General features: G+C 40.2%; 1 protein-coding gene across 6 annotated transcripts in view; it reads right to left on the bottom strand.

The window, feature by feature from the left end:
• Positions 1 to 17,958, bottom strand: part of LRCH1 (leucine rich repeats and calponin homology domain containing 1) — a 276,984-nt gene that overhangs the window by 53,447 nt on the left and 205,579 nt on the right. For all 6 annotated transcript variants that reach the window (XM_089678955.1, XM_089678975.1, XM_089678963.1 and 3 more), the window contains 3 exons: positions 6,742 to 6,851; positions 3,410 to 3,547; positions 2,321 to 2,398 (listed from right to left, as the gene is read on the bottom strand). In XM_089678955.1, coding sequence (XP_089535081.1) covers positions 2,321 to 2,398; positions 3,410 to 3,547; positions 6,742 to 6,851 — 326 coding nt within the window. The remainder of the gene's footprint in view (positions 1 to 2,320; positions 2,399 to 3,409; positions 3,548 to 6,741; positions 6,852 to 17,958) is intronic.

Here is a 17,958-nt window from a genome sequence, read left to right as displayed (position 1 = left end):
CAACTTTCTATGTGGTCACATAGGGAGGGGAAGAGGCAGGAGTGCCAGTGGGGGATCTGAAAAGAGGAGGTTTGGGGTCACTGTGTGCAATTCTATTAGACGGAGGAGGTAAGTATAAACCTGTTTGTTAGTTAAAAAAAAAAACAATTTACAAACACTTATTGATGTTAATGTTGTTTGACATTACAACAATGTTACACTTAAACCCAATTGTGCATACAAACATTAGTACAGACATACAGATAAAAAAACTATAGATCCAAAACAAATCAAATTATATATCTACGTGAAACAGACAATGGCTTAAATATCAAACAGGAATAAAAAAGTCAAGGACTGTGGCACTGTTGGGGAAAAAAAAGCCACCTTCACACAAGTCAAATGTATAGTATGGGAGAAGGGAATAGAATTTCCTGGGAGACTGCCACACCAATTTGTATTCAGCTTGGAGCCCCTAGGATATTCAATTTAATATTGCCATTATGCTTTCTAAAATAATACGATTTCATAAGTTTGCCATTTTGTACACATAAGAGCACAATTATGCTAAACAGAGTAGTCAGAAATCACAGTTTACACCCTGTTCCCGCCTTTATAAATTGTCTCAGTTCAGCACTGTGCCTGGCTGCAGGTCTTCTCCCTTCATTTCCTGGTCTCAAAGGACACAAGAGCAGCAGTGGGAGCCATTGGCACCTGCTGCTGTCACTCAAATCCTGAGAAAAGGGAGCAGGAGGTGCAGCTGAGCAGATGTGTGTGTCTATAGATGCACACAGCCTGGCTCAGAAGCGCACCTATAACACACAGCTTGCTATGGGGGCACCCGCAGGAACAGAGAAGTGTTGGCAGGGGACTCCAGAAGAGCATATTTTTTATTTTAATAATAAAATAGGCTTTACAACCACTTTAAATACTTTTACATGATTAAGATACATTTACAGCAGTGGACCCCAAACTGCAACCTTTGGGCTGCATTCAGTCCGCAAACTATTGGCGCTATATAAATCCTGTATAATAATAATACTAATAATTTACTTTCATGTATCCAGTCTTTGGGGCACAGTTCATCCCCCTGACACCAACAATGGGGAACAAGTCCTCCCCCTGACACCAAAAATGGGGAACAATCCCTCCCCTCCCCGTGACACCAATAATGGGGCACAGTCCCCCCCACCCTCACGACACAAACAAAATAGGCACAATTCCTTTTCCTTGACACTAAGCAATGGGGCACAATTCCTGACTCTGACAATTACAATGGGACACTGATTTGGATGAAAAACCCCACACACACACACACACACACACACACATAATGGGGACCTATTATTGAGAAAAACAATGGCATTATTTCTCCCCACCTGACTAAACACAGGCACTAGGGAATTTCTTACTCCCACTGATCACTAACTCTGGGGCATTTTTGCTCTCGCTGACCCCTGATCCTGAAACCAGGGAATTTTTTACTCCCACTGGCCATAGTTTTCCTCTGTCCTAGAATCTGATGGACAGTAATTTGGTCCTTTTGTTTAAAATATCTGAGGACCCTCTAAATTACAGTAATAAAAAGTAAAATTATTTAACAAGTCATAAGTTATCTTGTAAAATCGATAATAAAATAACTGCTGACTTCAGTCTTTTACACTTTGTCTCAGCACAAAAAACTATAGATCAGTGTATAGATCACCTGGCATTTTGACCTTCAAGTTTGACAGGTTCCATTCATCTCTAAAATGATGTTCGGAAACAGCTCAGATTTGTGCTACAACAGGTATTTTGGGAGCAAAATTTATTTAAGTGCATCCTTGGATAATATGACATATACTGTAGAACTAAGCTTCTCTGTGTAAATGTCATCTCCAATCACAATATAAGAAGCCTATCAGTCACATGACCTGGAAATAAACTGGATCTGCCTGATGCATATCCACCTTCTTACAAATATTAGAGTCTCTTGAAGAGAATCTTAGGAATCAATTTTTGTAGAAACTTAAGGAAAACTCACTTCTGACTTTAAATCTTTCTGCAGCTTGAAACAATTTCTTTAAAATGCAGGTAACACAACTTTTTTTTTTTTTATTTCCAAGTTCATGTTTAGTCACATCTCATTAGGTATTATTAAAAAATAAAAACACACACACAGAAGGAGAACTCAAGAACTCCATTCTTAGTTGCATTATTTGTCATTATAAACAAAACGAAGCATGGACTGATGCAGAAGCAATGGGGATGATTCGGTAAATTAACTAATAAAATTTAACTTACATCCACATGCTCAGCCGCCAATAAAATACAGTAATATGCTTAATATTAAAATATTTACCTCTGGTACTCCCAGTTTTCTACATGCTTCTAGAAAATTCTCCACATTTCTCCTACATTTAGCCATACTGAGTTTAGGCTGCAAAAATAAAAACAATTTTAATGATAAAAATTCAGCACTACAGTATTCACCAATCTGTTTTCAACCATATTATCACATAATTATAGTGGAGTATATATTATGCACACGGACGTACAATGTCCTATATTCATAGCCTGTAATTTATACAGATCTGAATGCAGCAGCATTGTAGGATAAGGGCCCATTAACACTGTTTTAGTCTGTAACCTGTAAATGATTTGCATTCACAGCCCGATTTTGACTGTACTTTAAAACACTGTACAGATATAAATGTTTGTGATAATGTTTACATGCTACAGCTTAAATGGACCATAGGTGCTGCTGCCACGGCCTAATGAATTCAGGACCAACCTGTAAATATTAACAATGTGCAGGAAATGCCAGCAGTGCAAGTGCAAAATGAATGAATGACGGAAAGCAGTGTTAAACCCAAAAGCAAACATTTATTAGATTGCAGCTTACCAATTCTTAGATGTGATGGCTGCATTAGTTTTCTTTTTAGGCTTTTTTTTCTATTTTTATCTGTTGATCCAGCTAGCAAGTTTGTTGTTTTTCAAAACAAAAAGCTCTCCAGCAAATACATCAGATAAAGATGAGACAAACCATTTAACAGTGAAAGGGGTGTTTACAATGATCAGCTTTTATTTATGTAAAACCTTTATTCCTAAGGAAAAACTCTTTGCTGTAATTGCTTATAAAATTTATGGCCTGCATTGCCACCACATGAATGACTCGTTCAGGGGGTGATGTAAACATCAACAGTGTACAATCACTTTTTACACAGCATCTTGCTGGAAAAAAAAACTTTTGCTTTTCCTTTGAACATGTTTGAGTCTTCCTGGTTATTCGATGTTACCATAGAGGAAAAGCCTGTTATGAAGATGATGACAAAGCCAACTGGGATCCAGATGCAGTCAATTAAACTGACCACACAGACCACTTGTTGTTCCTCGGATATAACATCTGGAAAAAAGCTGTACAGAAAAATACATTTTAATTTGGACTTACAACAGCTGGAGAGGGTACATGGATACTCCCTACTGACCGGGGGCGGATTTGATTCACTAAGTGACAGAGAACAACTCCATCCATCAAAGCTGATCCCAAATCTTCAGGAAGACAGATCTTTAATCTGATTTCAATATTCTGGAACCAAGGGGACACAAATTACTAAATGTTCCTGTGAACAATTTATAATATTAACACAGTATATTATGACTTATAAACAAATTCTATATGTAAACTGCACTTAGGTGAACAAAACAGCTGAAAATTAAAATAGAGAAATGGAAAAAGCTGCGAACACACTAAGAGATATTAACATAGTCACAGAATAATAGAAAATTTTGTTGCGCTACTTCATAAATTAAAAAAAATTATTAATGTGCAAATATAAAATGATAGCACACAGTTAACTCTTTGATCTCCCCAAATGTTAACCCCTTCCTGCCCAGTGTCATTAGTGCAGTGTCAGTGCTTTTTATTAGCACTGATCACTGTATTGTGTCACTGGGGATGTCAGTGGCAGTTAGTCAGTTCTCCCCCCCCCCGTGTCAGAATGCCTGTCGCAATCCCGCAGGTCGCTGATCGCCACCATTACTAGTGTGTGTATGTATCATATATATATATATATATATATATATAAATTCCAGTATACAGTTAGGTCCATATACTATATTTGGACACAGGCACAATTTTCATACTTTTGGCTCTGTATGCCACCAGCATAAATTAAAACGAAACAATCTAAATTAATTTGAAGTGCAGACTTTCAGCTTTAATTCAAGGTATTGAACATAAATATCAAGTACAAATTTTAGGAACTGCAACCAGAGGCTCAAATGTAATTGGACAAATGAATATAATCATAAATAAAATGTTAATTTTTAATATTTTGTTGAGAATCCTTTACTGGCAATGACTGCCTGAAGTCTGGAACCCTTTTTGATGCTTTGCCAGGCTCTAACTGCAGCTGTCTTCAGTTGTTCTTTGTTTGTGGGTCTTTTTGGCCTTTAGTTTTGCCTTCAGCAAGTGAAATGAATGCTCAATGGGGTTGAGATCAGGTGATTGACTCGGCCATTGCAGAATGATCCACTTTTTTTCCTTCAAAAGCTCCTGGGTTGCTTTTGCAGTGTGTCTAGGATCATTGTCCATATGTACTGTGAAGCGCCGTCCAATCAATTTTCTTGCATTTGGCTGAATCTGGGCTGACAGTATATCTCTAAACACTGCAGAATTTTACATATGACGTTGTGTGCATTGGATCATGAGCTGTTCCAAGCCTTCTCCACACTTTTTTCTTCCCGTCATTCTGGTAGAGATTATTCTTAGTTTCATCCGTCCAAAGAATGCTTTTCCAGAACTGGTCTGGTTTTTTTTAGATGTTTGTTGGCAAAGTTCAGGCTTATGAATGGTTTGCACCTTGTGGTGAACCCTCTGTATTTAATCTCGTGAAGTCTTCTTTTGATTGTAGATTTTGATAATGATACGCCCACCTCCTGGAGAGTGTCCTTCATTTTTCTGGATGTTGTGAATGGGTTTTTCTTTACCATAGAGAGGATCCTGTGATCATCCACCACTGTTGTCTTCCGTGGAAGTCCATGCCTTTTTATGTTGCTGAGCTCATCAATGCGTTCTTCTTTCCTCAGAATGTACCAAACTGTTGATTTGGCCACTCCAGATGTTGCTGCTATCTCTCTGATGGATTTGTTTTGTTTTTGAAGCCTTACAATGGCATGTTTCACTTTCATGGACAGCTCCTTTGAACGCATGATGTAGGTTCACAGCAATAGATTCCAAAAGCAAATACCACACTTAGAATCAACTCCAGACCTTTTACCTGCCTAATTGATGAAGAAATAACGAAGGAGTAGCCCACACCTGGCCATGAAACAGCTTTTGATTCAATTGTCCAATTACTTTTGGTCCCTTGAAAAATGGGGGATGGCTATTCTTAAGAGCTGTAATTCCTAAACCCTTCCAATTTGGAAGTACATACCCTCAAATTAAACCTAAGAGTGTGAACTTTCAGCCCATATCCATTATATACAGTTGTGCTCAAAAGTTTACATACCCTGGCAGAAATTGTGAAATCACCCAAATGGCCCGGATCAAAAGTTTACATACCCTGGAATGTTTGGCCTTGGTACAGACACACAAAGTGACACACACGGCTTAAAATGCCAATTCGAGTTTAAAGCCCCACATCTGTGGCTTTTTAAATTGCAATTAGTGTCAGTGTATAAATAGAAAATGAGTTTGTTAGCTCTTACGTGGAAGCCCTGACTAGGCTAGATACTTTATAAAGTTCCATTACCTTGTTACGCAGAACCTTTGACAGTTCTTTTCTGATGTATCAGTATCTAGCCTAGTCAGTGCTTCCACGTAAGCGCTAACAAACTCACTGACTATTTATACACTGACACTAATTGCAATTTAAAAAGCTACAGATGTGGGACATTAACCTCTAATTGGCATTTTAACCCGTGTGTGTCACCTTGTGTGTCTGTACCAAGGCCAAACATTCCAGGGTATGTAAACTTTTGATCAGGTCCATTTGGGTGATTTCTGTAATCATTATGATTTAAAAAGGGGCCAAACAACTATTTGATAAGAAATGGCTTCATATGATCATCATCCTTCAATAAAAGTGCATTTTTTGGCATGATCAGTCATATTTTCAATATCAATGCCAAAATTTCACAATTTCTGCCAGGGTATGTAAACCTTTGAGCACAACTGTAACTATAGCTTCAATATGTTTTGGTAAATACCTGAAAAAATCTAAAATTGTGCCTGTGTCCAAATATATATGAACCTAATTGTATATACCGCCATTTGTAGACGCTATAACTTTCACGTAAACAAATTAATTTACACGTATTGGGATTTTTTTTAGCAAAGACATGTAGCAGAATACATTTTGGCCTAAATTATGAAGAAATATGATTTTTTTGATTTTTTTACTGGATATGTTTTATAGCAAAAAGTCAAAATTATTGTTTTTTTTTTTTTCTTCAAAATTGTCGCTCTTTATTTCTTCATAGCACAAAAAATAAAAACCACAGAAGCAGTCAAATACCACTGAAAGAGAGCTCCATTTGTGGGGAAAAAAGGACATAAATTTAATTTGGGTGCAGCATTGCATGACCGTGCTATTGTCAGTTAAAATAACACAGCACCGTATCGCAAAAAATGGCTGGGTCAGGAAGGGGGGTAAGTCCTCTGTAGGGCAAGTGGCTAAACAACTGTAGTATAAGGCAACAACATCACAAAATTGAAAAAAGTGAAGGGGGACTGAATCCTTTCTGAATGCACTGTATGTATTCTGAGTAAGTTACCTCGCGCAGGTTATCTATGAGTTCTTTCTCCTCTCTCAGCTGCTCCATTTTTCTTCGTATTGTAAATTGGGGATCCACTGATTCCAAATTCCTCTGTGGCCTCATAAAAACTAGGAAACAGTGAATAAAGAAGAAAAGCTATAACATAATCCAAAATAATTTGCAATAGATGCACAGACTTGTGAAAATGACACAGTACAATGCATGAATGACTGAAACGTGTACACAATGATAGTGGTATGTAGAATCCAGAATTTGGACATGCCGTCATTATAAGAGGGATTCATGAACACTTCATTATTCATGTATATTTTTACATAAGAAAGAACACGTGAGCAGTGGAGGAGGAAGTGCACATTGTGTGCCTGTGATTTCCAGCTCTAAGCACACTTGCAGAGGCTAGCCACAACCTAACTCCTATTACCCCCCTATTCAAATAATTGGGTGATGGCCTTTTATATAGGAATTAAATACATTAAAAAAGCAATGCCTATTTGTTTATATTCTTTTTCTTCTGAACTGTTACTTACATGTTCAATCATCTTATTTATATAGTGGATCAATGTCAAAAACAGGCTGAAAACAACTAAAAATGAGCTGTCATTTCTTCATGGTTATGAGAAAGCAGTAAAAAAAATGTTGTGTACTCAGCGAAAAGGGTCAATGCTCTTATGGTTACTCTAAACATAACAGGGCCTATTAGATAAACAAAAATAAGTGATCCTGTCTTGGCAAATCAAGGAAACACTTGTATCTCAGAAGCAGAAGAATCTAGCGCAATAACAGGAATTTTGAGCTTCCAAACCATTGGGAGACCTCAACATGTATCTACAAACATAGATACAACAAAGAAGATACTCCAAAATGTAAGTTTCTCACAGAGATAAAAAAAACAGGAATTCTAAGAACGGGAAATTATAAGGTTTTCAAAATCTGAAGGGAGACCATCTTTTTTTGAGAGTCTCGCAAAGGTCAGAGCCTTCGTAAGACTGAGTGTTCTTGCAATACAGTGATTTCAGAATTGTTTGCCCCATTCACAGTATCTAAGATATGAATACCATAACTTCTTTGTTAAAGAATTTGTAAACAATGCAGTATAAATCTTTATTGAAAGCTGTGACTTGTTGGAGTTTAATGTAAAGAGTGTTATGGCACCACCACTATCCTTAAACTAATAATAAACCCAAAACCAAAAATGTAATATATTGCAGCTTACCAATCATTACATGTAAAGGCTGCATTAGTTTTCTTTTTTTAGTCTTTTTTTCTTCTGTTTTTCACCTAGTCATCTGGCCAGTAACACACTTCCTGAGTAAGAGTGCCCCCACTAGATGAAAGAGCAACAGAGATACCTTTGGACAGCAGCATCATAAATCTGACCATAGATGGACTAATGTATCAATGGGCAGACTGGTTGTAGCTAAGTTGATCCATCAATCAACTTGGGTACAAACAACCTGTCAGATTTTTTCACATGCGATTACTGCCAGCAGTTATAGCCGCTAACAGTAATCATTGCGTTCCGCAGGTCGGGAAGGCTCCCAACTGGCAGAACATTCAGTGTTGATGGGGAAATCGAGTGATTTTCTTTCCTTCCACCTGAGCTGGAAAGAAAGGAAATTGAATCATCTATGGTTTGCTTTAATCTGGGGGGAGGGGAGTGTTAGATGTACTAACATATTTAGATACATTTACAGCATACAGCAACAGTTACAGCATTTTTTTCCTATTAGGATAAAAGGTTTTACATAAATAAATCAGTAATAGCTGATTACTGTAAGCGCCACTGTCAGTTTTAAGTGCTTTGTCTTAACCCAAAAACTGCTACATCTGGAGTAAAGCTTGTTCTGTTGAAAAAAACAAACTTAGGCAGGATCACCAAGTGAAAATACAAGAAAGAAAACCTAAAAAAAATAAAAGTAATCCAGCCACCACATCTAAAGCTGCAATATATTAAATGTTTACATTTGGGTTTAATACCACTTTAACGTGATTCTAAAGGCTTTTTTTTTTAAATAACAAACAAGTCTATACATACCTGCTGTGTGCAGTGGTTTTGCACAGAGCAGCGTGGATCCTCCTCTTCTCAGGTCCCCCCACCGGCGCTCCTGGCCCCTCCCTCCTGTTGGGTGCCCCCACAGCAAGAAGCTTGCTATGAGGGCACCCGTTGCTCTGTGTATCCATTCACACATAGAGCCGTATCTTGGCCCTGCCCCCTCTCTATTCTCATTGGATCACTGGCTGTTGTTGACAGCAGTAAGAGACACTGGCTCCCGCTTCTGTCTCAGCCAATGAGGAGAGGAAGTCCCGGGATAGCTGAGACACCAGTGCATATCGTGCATTGAGAGGGGGATTAGGTGAGTATTAGGGGGGCTGGGAGGATGCTGCACAGAGAAGGCTTTTTACCTTCATGCTTTTTACCTTTACCTAACTAAAATCTAGTGGAACCAATTGCCTTCAGAAGTCACAAAATTAGTAAATAGAGTCCACCTGTGTGTAATTTAATCTCAGTATAAATACAGCTGTACTGTGAAGCCCCGAGAGGTTTGTTTGAGAATATTAGTGAACAAACAGCATTATGAAGGACAAGAAACACACCAGACCAGTCAGGGATACAGTTGTGGAGAAATTTAAAGAAGGGTTAGGTTATAAAAAAATTTCCCAAACTTTGAACACTGTACAATCCATCATCCGAAAATGGAAAGAGTATGGCACAATTGCAAACCTACCAAGACATGGCATTCCACCTAAACTGACAGGCCGGGCAAGGAGAGCATTAATCAGATAAGCAGCCAAGAGGCCCATGGTAACTCTGGAGGAGAAGCAGAGATCCACAGCTCAGGTGAGAGAATCTGTCCACAGGACAACTATTAGTTGTGCGCTCCACAAATCTGGCCTTTATTGAAGAGTGGTGAGAAGAAAGCCATTAAGAAGTCCTGTTTTCAGTTTGTGAGAAGCCATGTGGGGGACACAGCAAACATGTGGAAGAAGGTGCTCTGGTCAGATGAGACCAAAATATACCTTTTTGGCCTAAAAGCAAAACACTATGTGTGGCGGAAAACGAACACTGCACATCACCCTGAACACACCATGCCCTCAGTGAAACATTGTGGTGGCAGCATCATATTGTGAGGATGCTTTTCTTCAGAAGGGACAGGGAAGCTGGTCAGAGTTGATGGAAAGATGGATGGAGCCAAATACAGAGCAATCTTACAAGAAAACCTGTTAACCCTTTGAGGACCAAGGGACGTATTTGTTCCATGTTTGTAATTGCGTGTATCATCTGATTAAGAACTTAAAACTCTTTTTTTTTTTTGGTTTGAGTCATAATATTAGTTCTTATCAACAAACAACAAATGGATCTAGCTTTTTGCAAATTATTTCATGAAATGCTTAGTTATAGCAACTGAAGTGTACGAACTTTAAAAACAAAAAAATGTATTCTTTTGGCATTCCAAAACCTTACGGTCCTCAAAGGGTTAAGAGTCTGCAAAACACTTGAGACTGGGGTGGAGGTTTACCTTCCAGCAGGACAACAACCCTAAACATACAGCCAGAGCTACAATGGAATGATTTAGATCAAAATATATTCATGTGTTAGAATGGCCCAGTCAAAGTCCAGACCTAAATCTAATTGAGAATCTGTGTCAAGATTTGAACATTGCTGTTCACAGATGCTCTCCATCCAATCAGACAGAGCTTGAGCTATTTGCAAAATGGGAAAAATTTTACTCTCTAGATGTTCAAAGCTGGTAGAGACATCCCCAAAAAAACTTGCAGCTGTAATTGCAGCGAAAGGTGGTTCTACAAAGTATTGACTCAGGAGGGCTGAATTCAAATGCACGCCACACTTTTCAGATATTTATTTGTAAAAAGTTTGAAAACCATTTATCATTTTCCTTCCGGTTCACAATTATGTGCCACTTTGTGTTGGTCTATCACATAACATACCAATAAAATACATTTATGTTTTTGGTTGTAACATGACAAAATGTGGAAAATTTCAAGGAGTATGAATACGTTTTCAAGGCACTGTATAATACTTTCAGGGGAGCTTTACACAGGTCACCTTTTATTCATATGGGTTAAATATACTTGAGTAAAACCAGCCCTGGCAGTATTATACTTGGCTTCAAGCACTGCCACTAGTAAACATTTGACATTTGCTAGCAATGTCCATCAGCCCTTCTTAAATTGATACTACAACACAAATTTCCCTTTTTTCTGTACCCCAGGTTAAATATTGAAAGGTAAGAAGGGGATATTCCGACATTTTCTTAACCGTAGTTAGACTTGTGAGACCTAATCTATCGAATTCCACATACCTGAGGTCTGATAAGTGACTAAATTGAAGGAGGGAGTTTACTAGGGAAAGGGAAGTGTTTACTGGTGGGAGGATTTTCTGTGGGAAAGATGTTTGCCGGTAAGGAGACTTTTCTGGGGGGGAAAGGGATTTTTGTGGGGGGAGGGGGTTTTTTTTGCTGTTTTGGGATCTTTCTGGGAAAGTATAGGATTTTGCTGCGGGTATGGAAGAGAATAAGAATGAGATTTTTGCTTGAATAGGAAGAATTTTTGGCTGTATATTTTCACACTTGCCTTTTGTAGTCCACATATTGCTATGATTGTACTGTATATTAACATGGTTGCTGGTTCGTGGTCTGCATATTGTCACAGTTGCCACATTGTTGGCCTATATAGTTAGAACTGCCAGTTTATTGCTGTTATATAGTCACAATTTCCCATTTGTTGCCTGCATATTGTTACAGTTGACTGATAGTTACCTGTGTATTATATACTATTGCCTGTTTGGAATCATGTATTTTTAGGATAGACATTTTTGCCTATGTATTGTGAATTCACATTACCATAATATAGTCCCCTATAGGCCAGTCACTACCGAAGCAAAGCTATTATCCTTTTTTTTGCCACAGTGCAGTGTGTGTGTGCCACTATTAACACCTCACATTTTCCTTACCTACATGATTATATACAAAACATTCAGGTAAAGACAATTTTCACTGTCTCAGTGTTTATGTGCCCATTATCAGTATCCAATTAATTTCATAATTCGCACAGAAAATAGTTTTGACACACAGAGGATCCCTGGATGTCAACTATGCTAGGCATGCCCCTGTATATATGATATCTCACCATAAAAGGCAGCCGCACAATCACCTTACAGCAGTTTCAAATATTTTCTATCTCATTTGTCCAATGTTTCCCCTTTTCCTTTCTTCCAAGAGGCACTTTATGAACAGTGCACACCATGGTAGGCAACACTGTGGCATCTTAGCAGTTTGCCTGCTTTGCTTCGTTCCACTTGCTCTCTTCCACACAAATATTTATATCATGTGTCACTATTTATGTTGTCTACCTTCGTATAAAATTATTATGGTTTTGGTGTTGTAACACATCTATTCACCTATACAAAATCATTCAATAAACAAAGACTCAAGCATAATTGAATTTAATGATTCTTTAAATTTTTTTTACCAAAATGCTTTATGGACAACTTATAGTTATTTGCAAAGTATTTGTTCACAACCATTAACCTGATTATGCAAGCAAACCAAACTTTCAACATATCTGCAGAGCTCGGAAAAGTTTTCAAACATCTTTTCCTGACACCAACATGGCAGCATACATGTGATATAGCTAAATCCACCCACAGGACCTGTGTATATCTATAAAAGTCTGACTGAGAGCAACCTCCCCCATTCTCCTTTTGGTCCTCAAGATCTACACCTGCAAGACCGTGATGTTGCAATAAGTCCCTACCTGCCGACTGAGTCGTAGTCTGTCTGGGTTTAGCCTCTCCCAGGCACAGTCCGACATCTTAGGTTACTTAATGCACCAACTAAGTGGGGAGCCCCTTCTGGTGGTCTTTTGGGGCTGAGGAGTTCTCTAACCAGAGACGTCAGAAGCTCATGTGGTGCACCTGAGCTGGTGTTTGCTGCAGTCCATGCTGCATGTGTTTCTCTGCACACCTGAGCAGAATCATGGTGCTGGAGTTAGTACTGCCTTTTTCTTTTCTCCCACAGGTTACTGCTATCCCTTTTTGTCTTCCTCCCTTGCCTCTACTTGCATTAGATTTTGTCATTTTTCCTTTGTGAGAGTGATTTGAGGGGTTTTCTTTTGTCAGCAGTTTTTTCCTTTCACTTGTGATCACGATCCGGTCCAGGGTTTGTGGCTGTTTCCAGTCTCATGGTTGGCTATGGAATCCACACATACACTGTGCAGAGGGCTTCTTGTGGCGACCATCTTTGTTAAGGCATGTCCAGGCTCACGCATTTGCAAGGTGGGTTTGCACTGGAAACATCTTCTGTTTTTCCTTGCTTATGCTGCAGATGAATGGGGGGGGATGATGGTGATGCAAACAGGATCAACTGAGGGAGGCCCCATACTTGAGTGATATGGGCAAGGTCTTTTCAATTAAAGTCCATTCATTGGTAACCAAAAACACCTGGCGCCACAGCCCCTTTTGGCATCCTAGGCACCCGCAGCCTCTGAAGATTACAATAGATCATGGATATAATAGTTAGATATGATCTGTTTGCTTCTTTCTTTGAGTCTTTAATTTTACTTTCTGCACAGTGTTGACATCTTTGCTCTAACATGAGCCTTCTGCCACATAACCAGGACCTCCGTGTGATCAGGTAAAGCTAAAATAGCGTTGCCATGGCAAGACGAGTCCAGTGGCTCTTCCAGCCCCGCTGGTCTCACCCAGGATGCACATAAAGATCCCAGTGAGTGTTGGCATCTATTCTTCTCTGAGCTCTAAGAGTAAAAAAGGGTTAAAAGTGCTGAGCCTGCGGCGTGGACCTAATACCAGACTAACATGTTTGGTGATATTGCCGCTGAAACCTCTCTAAGGACAAAGGAGGCTGGGAGCCAGCAAGTCATGGTCCTACATGGAAAAATTGTTAATGATCCTTTGAGTTCTCCAACCACTTAGGCCAGCAGACTCTGGGCACAATGTCAAAGATGCAGCCCTGCAGAGGAGTACAGGGCACCACATTTAGCTCTCCTTACCAAGATGGCCCCAAGCCCATCATAGCCGTCTTTATTCCTGGCTCTGGAGGCACCTTTATCCAAGCCATTCACTTTTGCCTTGCACCTGGCTTCACCAGAGGTAGAAGGTCAATCCTCCTCCTCGAAAAAGCTAAGCAGGGTTCAAGTGTCTCTTGGGTCCAGTCATTTGTAAGGGTAGCAGTGCCCAGAACGGGATGACACAAATGACTGCCTTTCGAAGTCAAAACATACATTACGTTTTCAAGGCACAGCCTTCCATTCTCCCCGATGAGTGGAAAGATGAAGAGGTTGTTTCAAGAAGAGCGGCAAGAGAGTTGAAAGGATTAAATGGAATATAACTGAATCCATTTTGTATACACTAATACAAGATGCTTGTTTAACATACATATATATGAACTTTGTACACAATAACAAAACTGTCCATGCCAGCTTCATGTACAAATGAGTGTTTTTGCAAACTTTACAAAAAAGCAGATAAGCTTTACTCTCATTTCTGAAAAGTTGTAACCACAGCTTGGGCATTGGGTCAGATTATAGCCATGGTCTGGGCGTTAGACAAGATATGGCATGACAGATAAGGCAGAGAAGAGTGAAAATGCAAACCTCATACAAATAATTGTTGAGTTAAGGTAAAAATAATGTACATGTATTTGATTGGATGGTCTGAGGGTGTGTTTGCCCAAAGACTACAGTATAAAAACCCTGATGTTATGCCAATAAAACTGAAGTGTTTGCAATCGCAACTGAGGTGACGTGAGTGCATTCACTTTCGGAGATCTCGTAGCTGTGTCCAGGTGTGGCCACTGGTACCTGAGGGGGCCCCCAAGGAACAGGAAAAAGACCACCTACCTACTTGCAAGAGTGGTATGAAGTTTTTCATTAGTAAGCAGCTGCAAAATGATACCCTATCCAGGAGGAAAACGCCACTTCACTGTTGAAGAAAATGGCACTGCCACATGCTAACACACTTAACATTCATTGCAGTAACACACATTACAGTACTGCACTCCACTGCAAAGATATGAACAATACTAAACTAACTTAAATGCCCTATGAAAAGCAACTACGTGGGATCACTTTTCAAAGAAGCGGCTATGTTATCTGCACATGCAAACAAGCCCTAATCCTCATTTTTGACAGGCAGCTCTGTATACCAATCAGCATCCCTACGCTAAGCACTATTTCAAGAGCTGTCAATGGTTCGTCTAGCCTTCCTCTTCATAGGAGGTCAAGGCTCAGGTGAGTTCTCTCGGCTAGTTTAGCCCACTTAACATTTCAAGACTCAACACTATTTTGCCAGAATGAGAAACTTCAAGAGCTGGTGGAAGAGTGTTCAAAGGCACCTCAGTGAAGAAAAAACAGCCATGGTCCATTTTGTTCCTTTCAACCCCTACAGGAGTTTTGTTGAGAGGACCCCCCCCAGGCTAGTGTGGCTGAATCTGCACACAGATGGTAAAGCCCATTTTTGGGATCCGTGGGTGCCTTCTATGGTAAAACTCGGTTACTTTTGGTGGTTCAGAAATCGCCCTCTAGAATTATTCTTAATCCAGACCAGAGTAACATTTTCTGCTCAAGAGGTAGCTGTCCTCTTTCAGTACATCAATAATATGACTGCAAAGGGCATTGATTCTAAATCCTCCCTCACAAACTTTTTATTCTCTTCAGTGTCTGTACAAAGAAGACTGAAGATTCAACTGGTGTTGAGTTTAAAAAAAACTGAGTCTCAGTGGGGGATTGACAATTCCAGTTTGCATACCTTTGTTCATGGCTCTCCACCTCACAGATGACCTTAATGAAGGTCCTAAAATCTGTGTAGCCGCTCTTAGGAAACAAGGTGCTTTGCATCCATCATTACTTGGATGGTATTCTACTGTTGGCCCAGATCACCTACTATTTCAATAGGGTATTTATCTGGCCAGCCTGAGACGTTTTGGCTGGACTGGAGATGTCTAAACAGTGGGAGGAGACCCATCTACTCATCAATATGGAAGCCCAGTTCAATGCTCGAGTGAGTACATTTCTGCTCCTTCTCAGAACAGGCCAGGGAGAATCTTTGGAACGTGGTATCTCTATCAGTTTTGTCAAGCTTTCCAATTCAGGGGTCTCCTGGAAACGATGATGGCTTGCATCCTTATGCTACCCTGCATTCTCTGCATGTTCCAAAGTATTTCCTTTTTGCACTACAAAGAAGTCGGCACTTGAGCTGATTCAAAGTGCTTCTCCTCAGATGTGCAGGAGTCTCTGGTTATGGGTGTGACCGGGCATCACTCGATCCCATATGGTCTCGGACTATTGTCACCTTTGATGACTGTGCTACAGGTCGGATCACCACCTGCAGTTACTATGTGCACTGTCACCTCGCATTCAGGCTTGACTGGATATGCTGCATGATGTTAACACGGCAGCAGTGTCATACGTTTAGCAATAAAGGAAACTCAACGTCAGGTTCCAATGGAAGTGGAACTAACATGTCCATGACCAAATGTAATCTTCAGAGGCTGCAGGTGCCCAGGATGCCAAAAGGGGCTGTGGTGCCAGGTGTTTTTGGTTACCAATGAATGGGTCTTTAATCGAAAAGATATTGCCCATATCACTCAAGTATGAGGCCTCCCTCAGTTGATCCTGTTTGCATCACCATCCTTTTACAAGGTGCCTCTCATGCTACTCTCACCCGTTGGTGGAGGAAGTGGACGCTAGCAAATTACTTTCCTCTATTGCCTTTGGTAATGAAATTCCAGGGGAGACCGTTGTCCTAGAGTGATAACACGCATGCCCAATAAGCCTGCAGGTCTGAGTTTTACCCTGGCCATGGAACTGGAGACTGGAAAAAAAACTTCAGCCTCCAGTGTTTCCACAACACCTGGCCCAGGATGGATTGGAAATTGAGAGGGAAGGATTAGGGCCATCCTCTTTCAGTGGTAAATCCTGCATGGTTTCAGGAAGGATACCAACAAATGCCATTTACAAATGCCATTTACTCCTACGTTTGATCCTAGCAACCCAGTGGTTGCTCAGTTGCTATAATTTCTTCACACAGATCTGGATTTGGTCCTCAGCCTAGTTCTGTAAGGGCTTAAATTTCAGCCATTTCAGCCTAATCTGGGAATATCAACGTGCGAGCTGCCAGGGGAGCGTTTCAGGAGGTTGGTCCTGAGACTTTGCCCTGAAGAGGAAAAATGTTTCCCCTGTGAGATTTTATTCTGGCACTGGATTTCCTTGCCAGGACTCTATTTGCACCAATTGAAAGGAGTCTTCAGTAGGACATCACACGAGAAGCAGTGTCCCTCGATAACTTCAGAAGGGCAGAGTTTTAGACCTGCAAGCGCTTCAAGCTCCAGAGTCCTACATCTTCTTTCTTCTGAACAAGCTGGTGATTCCATCCATTTTGGCACAGATTGTACCTAACCTACACAGGCTGGATGTGCCAGGTATCTAAAATACCTACCTTCAAGCTGCTTCCTGGTTTAAACCCTCTGGGAGGATGTTCGCGTTTCCATCAGGCATATTTAGAGAATGAAGCTGCAGCAAACCTTGTCATTTTGGAGTGTAAAGGTCACCCTGAAAACAAAGGACAGCCAGGAAAGAGCCTCCAGAAGTGGTAGAGGCTCATTCAGCCAGGTCCATCTCTACATTTGGGGCAGCGCATAAAAAGTGTCTATGAAGACTTTTGCAAAGCAGAAGGCTAGTTACCACAGTGCACCTGCCTCAGGAACTACAGGGAAGATCCAGGGACTTATATGTCAATTGAATTCAACAGAATGGTAGTCTAAGCTTCCAAGCCCCTTGTAATGCAGTTTATACAGTTTAGCCCTCCCTGTTTAGCTACTTATTTATCACATGTATGCTGCCCTGTTGGCGTCAGGAAAACGGAAAATTGTATCATACTTACAGTAATTTTCCTTTCCTGATGCCAATCCATGGCAGCATACATACCCTCCCTTGTTTGATCTTGATTGTACGGAGAATGGGGGAGGTTGCTCTCAGTCAGACTTTTATAGATATACAGGTCCTGTGGGTGGATATAGGGGCGGAGCTATATCATATGTATGCTGCTATGGACTGGCGTCAGAAAAGGGAAATTACAGTAAGTATGATACAATTTTCCATTTTTCAGCATGGCATCTGGCAATTAAATAGCATTAGGAATTTGGGGACATTTATTTTTTCTGGAAAGTGGCAATAGCC

The sequence above is a fragment of the Staurois parvus genome, unplaced genomic scaffold (assembly GCF_062004578.1).
Source record: "Staurois parvus isolate SC_StPar_1 unplaced genomic scaffold, SC_StPar_1.0 ptg000017l, whole genome shotgun sequence".
Lineage (NCBI taxonomy): Eukaryota > Metazoa > Chordata > Amphibia > Anura > Ranidae > Staurois > Staurois parvus.
This window is presented reverse-complemented; position numbering and strand designations above follow the sequence as displayed.